The sequence below is a fragment of the Lycium ferocissimum genome, chromosome 12 (assembly GCF_029784015.1).
Source record: "Lycium ferocissimum isolate CSIRO_LF1 chromosome 12, AGI_CSIRO_Lferr_CH_V1, whole genome shotgun sequence".
NCBI classification, from domain to species: Eukaryota; Viridiplantae; Streptophyta; class Magnoliopsida; order Solanales; family Solanaceae; genus Lycium; species Lycium ferocissimum.
Window position 1 is genome coordinate 25,098,665 of NC_081353.1, and position 8,206 is coordinate 25,106,870.

At 33.9% G+C, this 8,206-nt stretch overlaps 1 protein-coding gene and 1 long non-coding RNA gene across 8 annotated transcripts; both read left to right on the plus strand.

Moving 5' to 3' along the window:
• Positions 1-2,086: 2,086 nt before the first annotated feature.
• On the plus strand, positions 2,087-2,350 carry LOC132039556 (uncharacterized). The gene is made up of 2 exons (XR_009410396.1): positions 2,087-2,139; positions 2,260-2,350. It is a non-coding gene; the product is annotated as an uncharacterized LOC132039556 (long non-coding RNA).
• A 52-nt stretch (positions 2,351-2,402) lies between these two features.
• LOC132039555 (uncharacterized) lies at positions 2,403-4,376 on the plus strand. 7 transcript variants are annotated; one of them, XR_009410393.1, is made up of 4 exons: positions 2,403-3,122; positions 3,221-3,289; positions 3,506-3,655; positions 3,741-4,376. XR_009410393.1 is itself a non-coding variant. In XM_059430034.1 (3 exons), the coding sequence occupies exons 1-3, from the start codon at positions 3,113-3,115 to the stop codon at positions 3,831-3,833; spliced, it is 420 nt and encodes a 139-aa protein (XP_059286017.1). In that variant the 5' UTR covers positions 2,403-3,112; the 3' UTR covers positions 3,834-4,376. The 7 variants fall into 7 exon arrangements, 1 of the variants encoding a protein (XP_059286017.1); XR_009410395.1 differs by lacking the exon at positions 3,221-3,289 and having other exon boundaries at positions 2,403-2,959; positions 3,036-3,122; XR_009410392.1 differs by having other exon boundaries at positions 3,221-3,655.
• Positions 4,377-8,206: the final 3,830 nt, after the last annotated feature.

An 8,206-nucleotide genomic window follows, 5' to 3' on the forward strand; every position in this document is an offset into this window, starting at 1 on the left:
TTTAAACACAACTTTGATGCTTTGTGGTATGAGATTATGAGCAAACTTGAAAGTAGATCATTTCCTGGTAAGCTTTGAAAAAATGTACAGAGGTTGTTGTAGCTAGGTCGTTTCTGATTTGGAAATTTGATAATTTGATATTCCACATGATTTATATCAAACATTAATGTGAATTGGATTTTCTGTTTCTAGATACCAAGAGAGTTCAGAATGTTGAGGAAAAGGTATGAAAACTTTTATGGAAGTTTGAGCGCGTCTGGGTTTTATGTAGTGCCTAAATTAAAGATCCTGCAGATGCAACTAAACTTGAAATGTTCATGGAGATAAAGAGGATATCTGATTGAGGTACCACAAGGATTAGAGTGTGAGTTCAGTTTGAAGCAGAAGATTGTTTAGCATGTTGAAGGAGCCATAGGAAGTTGCTTTACTTATAACATGCCTGCTCACACAGGTGCATTTAGGGAAAATAAAATAGTTCCTGTGAAGCGCCATCAAGCGTTTCAGCAGTGTATAAACATAAAAGTGAAACTTTAAACCAGTATATGCTGAAAATGGTAAGGAAAATAAGAAGAAGAAGACAGAGATGTGCTCCTCTTTATCTACTCAGAAAGCTCCTTGGCAATTTTTCATTTTTGCCTCAAACAAGACTAGACTTTTGGATGAAATGATGTTAAACATAAGATGGAGTAAAGAGTAGGGTGAAAACTTCAATCTTATGAATTCTATTGGGATAGCTCTCACTATGCAATAAAAACATCAGGTAATGAAAAAGTTTCCACTGCCTTTGGATTTAAATATGAATCCACCCCCTTTTTTAAGATGCACAACCTCACATGGGACGAGAAGGTCACTTGAGTACTCATTTGGGAAAGAAAGAAAACAAATGTAAAGCAGAGAAGGGATAACTTAGAGTTTTATCTTTATTCCCCCAAATCAGAAACAATGATGCCCGTTAACTCTTCTGGAAGCTTGTGATGACCAGTCTTTTTATGTGTAGGGACCCTCTTCTGGAAGCTTGTGATGACCAGTCTTTTTATGTGTAGGGCTGGACCCTATAAGGTATGGGTTCACGTGAATCCAATATATTTTATTCATACTCTGTATTTGTATTAAGAAATTAATAAAATATTTATAAATATTTGACTGTGAACCAATTCTTATTACAACAGTATTATTTGAGGTCGTTATAGGCACTCATAAACTTCACATTTTCGATCTGCTTTCGTTTATGCGTCCCTAAAGTTTGTGTTTCACTTCCCTTAATCTAATTGTTGCAAGGCACAAATTTACTTTCCTCTCTAGAGTAGTGAAGCTTTTCCTAAATTTTCCAGTGTTGCAAGTTTTCTATATTTGCTTTTCCATTTGGTGTAAGGGGCAAGAAAATATTAAGTAATTAAGTTTCGACAACGCATTCCATGTGGTATTAGCAGTTTCCAATACTCATAACTACTTTAGTCTTTTGGATATACTGGTTGTTGCTTATGAAAATATACTTCCTTAGAACCTTTAGAGAGTTCATTTTAGTACAGTTGTGTCTTTGCATGGCTCAATACTTTGCCTTGCTAAATGATTTATATATTTGTGAGATTCAATACGAGCTGCATCTTTTACAATGGATGATTATGAACCAACACGGATGAGAGTTGACGTTGATGAGAGTGTAGTTTATACCATATGTTACTTTATTTAGATTTCTATACTTTGTACGTTTAAGTTTTCTGTACACTATAACTTAATCAACCAAAAATGTTTTTCTAATCCTTTGTGCAGTTGCATTTACAATCTCACCTATTGATTTTTATTTCATGTCTCAGGTGACTGAAAAATGCTTGGACAATGCAATATCAATTTGTCCAAAGTTGATAATGTCAAACTACAGCACTGCTTGCTACAATTTGACAATTAACAGGTAAATTGTTACTGGATTAAATTTTATTATTGTCTACTATCTTTTCCTTCACATTATTTTGGGAGCCAGTGTGGAGCTGTTTCTTTGTGTATTATGCTGTTATACAAAAATTCATATGGATTGAACATTTGCATTTTTTACTGTCTATGTTGACATTTATTATTCGTGCACATAGCTGAGGTTCTCACCGAAAGATAAAATATTTGAACATGATCTTTCAAGATGAACAGGTACTTCCTTTTTCTAGCAAAATCAATTATTTATGTCTATGTATGTATAATATTTTCAAATCAATTGCTTACATTGCCTATGTATATCTGTTTCGTTATTTCCTTATGAATCATTCACAGGAAGACCAAATAAAAGCTATTGTTTACGGTGATGAAATCTCCTCTTATCAAGATATATTCAAGCTGTTCCACACCTATTTGATAAGGGGTGCGCGCATACAAGTACCAAATTTGAGATATGAAAGACCCTTGCATACATTTATTTCTCCAGTACTACTTTTTTTTCACTGTTATTTGAAGTATGATAATTCTTTTTATACTTTTGTGCCACTGAACATAAGGAGATTCTATTTATTTTGGAGGTCTACAGAAAAAAAATATTGCTAATTGAACGAAGTAAGATGGAAATATTTTGATTAATACAACAATTACGGGTATGTGGGATGGTGTTTGTGACAGATGTCTGGAAATAGTTCTCTGAAATAATGCAAAAAAATTGCTGAAGGTAACTGCTGGAATTTTTAAAACAGAAACTACTGATAAATAAACATCATTTGAGATTGTGCTAATGGAGAGTTGTTGAATTTTAACTTGTCCCTTTCTCTTGGACACCTGCTGCTGGTGGAAAGTGACAGGTATCCCGTGGAACTAATCGATGTGCGCGAAGCTGGCCAGGACACTACGGCTATAAAAGAAAATGTTCTTAAAACGGAAACTATTGATAAATAAAGATCCTTTCATATTGCCTATTGGGAAGTTGTGAAATTTTAGCTTGTCCTTTTCTCTTAAAAAATGAGGAAAGCATTGCGCATTGACTATGGTAATCAGCTTGCTGAACGTATTTTCGAACTTTTGGTTTCTAATGTGAACTCATACAGGTAATTACTCTTTGACAGTGGTACTTTGTCATGTTAGTCCCTTTTTTGTGGAGCATGGCTGCAAGAAGACAACAACGTAACACGAAAGAACTTTGATGTTTTTAGGTAATAATATACTCCTCTTTTCCATTTTTCAGTCTAATGATTTCTTCTACATTTATTATGTATTACATATACTTCTAATATTGAGTTTTCTATTAAAGAGTTCTATAAATGAAGAATCTTTGAGTTCCAAAATGCCTCTGGTATGTGCATTATTTCATTCAGTTCTGGTGAGTTTTTCTCTGTTCTTGATTTTCTCATTGCACCCAATTAGCTAGCGGGATTTTAGTGCGTAATAAGTAGTTTCTCCGTACCTTACGGTAGTTTCTTGTAATTTTAATTTTACACACATGGCTACTGATATCCAGTTTGCATACTGATGCATCGAAGGTGTTCGGTAATATGCCTAAATCAACTCTTTTTTAATAGCTTTTCTCTTTTGACAGTTTTTCTATATTCCAGCAATTGGAAAGGTGACTTTCCGTTGTAAATTGAGCCATGAAATGATGAACTGCCCTCTGCTGATAGTATACACTGTCGGTAATCAAGACGGGAACAAGATTACTGACAAACCAATCTTGGACTATATCATGAAGGTGTTCTATAGTCTCTTCGCAATTTGGGTGCTATTTTATTTGTATCTACAAGGACTAATCTTTTTTTGGGGTGTTTCATTTTCAGTCTCTTGGTCCAGATTGTTTCTCTGCCTCTTCAATGAGAAGATCAGTTGGCGTTACTACAGGAATGCGCCGCACCTTAATTAAGTTTAACTAAAAGTGAGAGAGCCGGTCTACCATCTGAAGTAAGTGCTTCCATCACCAGTCTTAAATGAAATATGGTGAATGGTGAAGTATCGAACTATAGCACCGGAGCAAAAGCTATATTGCAAGTTATGATGAGGAAAAATGGGGTTACAATTGCTGACCGGGAAAAGTTGTCTTGATCAAGCAACCCTGACGCACTGTTCTTAGGGGTAGTAGAAATTCAGGAGATGTGACAACATTTGGTATATCAGGGGGCCTCTCACATTGAGAGAAGGCTTGACTTGCTGATGATTGTAGACGGGAACTATGAACATGCAGCAGAGGATCAGATGATAAAGAAAGGCTAGATATGTTGTTAATTGGCAAGACACCGACTACTCAGTAGTGGCAATTTGGTGCAAGGATAGACTAAAACTTTGGCACATCGATGCTAAAGTACCAGAAACTTACTAGGTAGTAGGTACTATATTTTCCTATGTATTTCAGAAATCTTATAAATTTTCTTATCACATTACATCTAACTAGAACATGTTTTATCTATATTTGTGGACTTCACTTCAGAGGCCACATCTTCCTCTGCTTTTGTCTCTGTTGTCTTTCATAAAGAGGGCACTATTCAATCACTAGCCAAATCTGTCGATCAAGGTACAGAAAGTTATTTGATTTTTGGGATGAGCCTTTTCCCCGTTGACCCTTTTTTTTTTTTTTTTCATGATCTGGGTGCTTCTGTTATTTTTATTTTTTTATTTCGGAGGAGCCTGGGATGAAGAAACAGTAAATTGAGAATGTTATGATTTTTTAATAAGTAAAGGCACATTCTATGCTTAAACTTGTTCTTGTGATTCATTTCGTACATCCTTTTTTAATTTAATTTTTCCTCTGGGTATTAATTTATGCGTTGGACGAGTTTGGGACTCTTTTCTCTAAATTTGCTTACGTATAGTGATTGAACAAAGACAACTTAGAGATAAGTTGCTTTCTTGGTCTATACTAGCTTATGAGTGAATTTTTCTTTTTTCAATTGTGATTGCAATGAGCAGCTTCACTTTGGAGTTCAAACTCTTCGGCTCCCATATAAGAATCACGTTGATGTTATCTTTTAAGCATGCAAATAAAGCTCATGCTTCCAGCTGGCATGAATTCTTCCAAAGTAAGTGAATTTCTCCATTATGCCTGCTTTATCTTAGCATCAATTCTGAACCTGTGATGGGTTTTTATAATCATCCTTGTGTTGACTAATTTTCCTGATACATGAGCATTCTTTATCTGCCTTTATGTCTCCTTTCTCACTTTCTCTTAACTTTGTGCATAGCATGTAATAAAAATTAACAAAAGTTCTTAACAAAAGGCTTTAATCAGTATGCTGTGTGTCCAAATCCTTTCGGGGTACCTGTTCTGGTCAATTGCTTAGCATTTTTTTAAAAGGAATTCTTGGCTCAACTTTCTTATGGTATACTTACTTTTCCTCAAATCTTTTATGTGCCTCCTCAGCTGTTGGGTATTTTGCCATAGGTATTATGATTTGCTAGAGATTTTTTTTCAGCAGAGATAGTCATATTAAACTGGTGTTTATTTTAGCTGGCATTACAGTGTGTGGGCAAAGTGAAAAAAAGTTTTGCTTCTCATTACTTTTGGTATTTTTCTAATTCAGTAGAGACTCCTAGCATCAAACTTTAACTGAAGTGATACTTCAAATTTGTTTGCACTTTCAACATTCTCAATTCTAATTCTTGCCTTTCTTTTTTCGGTGGAGACCCAGCTGAGATATGTGTTGCCAACAGCTGTTAAAGTCAGATTTCACCCAATTGTAGCATAACTCATGCATAAGTTGGACTACCTACATGAACATTGACAATCTCACTGTTTTTTTCTTTCTAGCATGATATTTCCTTTTCTTTGGATAATGTTACAACACAATTAGAACACCATGAAATTCCAATATTAGATCTTATATATACAACGATGTTGGGAAAACCCGATGCTCATCACGGGCACAGTTGGTGTAATGATATGTTTCTTTTCTGCTTCTTCCTTATATTACACACACAAAAATTATGGACTTAGCTCTTTTGTTTGCCACCAAGTTTTCTACTGCAACATCATCCTTATCTCTGATGCAGATCAAAGTCAGACCAAAAGAGTGTCTCTTCCCTTTTAAAGCTCAAGTCAGCATATAATGTTACTTTAAGTAAAGGTACACATTCATCTACTTGTCTATTGAAGATGCAATGCTTTCTATTTAGTTGAGTCTGAGATTTTCTGGTTGCCTAATTTTAGATATACGATCAGTATAGATTTTGGCATGAAGGTATACTTCAATGTTTGTAAGGATGGAATATAAAATTTGATATCTAGCATGCATTTAAAGAAATCACTTTAAAGAATAAAATTTAAAGTTTATTAGAGCAAATTCAGAGTAATCTTATTTTTGGCTTCACAAAATGAATGTATTAATTGTGACTTGTAACTTCGCATGCTTGGTCCTCCTTTTTCAAGTAATACCTAGATGAATCACGTGCTGCCAACAATCGCTGCTACAGTCCAGTTGCATTTACAATGTAGTACTATAACTTTGTTCCACTATTGAATGTACATAATATGAGGCATACTACATTAATTTTATTTAACTCTACTAAACAATTAAAACAAATAGGGAATTATCTTCTCGAAATCAAATCTCTTTTACATAATATGTATGTTGCTTTGCTGCTTCTGTTTCTTGAAAATTTGCTGGGAGCTTCCTTTAGTTCGATAATATTGTGCTTACCTCTGTTTTGCTTTGCAAGGGTTGGTGTTTTACCATCACTTTCCTCTAATCTCTACATTTCTCTTTTCATTCTTCTGGTCTTTCACATGTAAAACATTTCCAACTTAATGTGTTAAATTCCGGTTAATTTGTTTCAACTTTTTAATTTGGGCACTCTTATGGTTTGTTAATAGAATCCACATACTGCTGCATGATTTTGAACTTTTATTCCAACTCTCTCAAACATTGATGGTATACCTTAAAGATTGCATACAATTTGCAGGTTTATCGGGATATGTACAAGTTTCTCTCCTCTTTTCCACAACCGACAACAAGCGGTTGAATCAGTTATACCACTTACACCAAGAACATCAACAATTTCACAACTTTTCTCTTTCTAGCAAGCTTGGCAATGTAATAATATAACTTTGTTCCGCACAATATGAAGCATATTATCTTGAGTAATATTTAAACTTGATGGTACTGGTTCTTTTTTTTAGTTAAACTCCTACAAAACGAATAAGGAAGTACCTTGAAAAGTCGGACCACTTTTATATAACACGTTAAACCCGTCTTTCTGCGCGGCTTTCGAATAAATCTAGTATATATATAAAAGCCCCGTAAGGGACGAACACTGCAATATCAAAGTGTACAAATAGCTAGGTAAATTGTACAAAGAGGTGGGACCAACAGGGACACATGTTAGTAGTACACTTGCTATTTGGAGATGGGACACTGTCCATATTACTAATGCACTATAGAATATAGATCATTTGTTTTCTTGCTTTTTGCCACTGTTTAAAAGTTCTGACTTTTCCTTAATTTATCATCTTCGTTTTTCCTCTTCGTATATAGTTGCTCCGTCCCCAATTTAAATATCTTAGTTTAAGTAGGCACAAAATTTAAAAATAAAAGGGAATGTTTGAATCTTATAATCCTAAATTAAAGATGTATATAATGTAGTCATGTACTAAATGGTCATTTAAATTTTGTGTTTTTAACATGAGATATGATATTTGAATTGTCAGTAGCTTAAATATAAAAAGTGACACTCTTTTTGGATGCAAAAAAAGAAAAAGTAAGACAACTAGGATTGAGACGAAAGTCTTACTTTTGAGTCCATTTCATTTTCTTTTATATATATATATATATATATATATATATATATATATATATATATATATATATAAGTGCCTTGCGAGTACGAACCACAATATCTACCCAAGTTGTACCAAAAGCTCTACAAATTGTACACGCAATGAATGCTTGTACCGAAGCTTTTATCTCTAACTTGTATCACTTTCTGCAACTATTTTTAATCTCACTTGGACATATGTCATTGTCTTAATATTTATTCCCATCTCATGTATAGATGTATGCGCTTAAATTTTAATTGTCCGACGCATTTATTTCCTACGTGCACTTTTACTTGTTCGCTTTTGACTTTTCGCGTTCTTCTTCAATATTTATTCCTAACCTCGTATGACGTATACGATTCAATTTTATTCTCCTACACAAATTTATTTTCTCTATGCACTTTTACTTGTTTCCCTTTTTTTTCCCTTTTTAAATTTAAAAAATCCCTGGATATATGTCTTGGGAAAATTTATTATTACCATTATTCCCTATACTTTAAT

Coding starts and splice junctions, on each gene's coding strand:
- LOC132039555 (XM_059430034.1), top strand. CDS start 3,113: ATGTTTTTAGGTAATAATATACTCCTCTTTTCCATTTTTCAGTCTAAT. Junction 3,290..3,505: donor CATTATTTCATTCAGTTCTG/GTGAGTTTTTCT, acceptor CTCTTTTGACAG/TTTTTCTATATTCCAGCAAT. Junction 3,656..3,740: donor TCTTGGACTATATCATGAAG/GTGTTCTATAGT, acceptor TTTCATTTTCAG/TCTCTTGGTCCAGATTGTTT.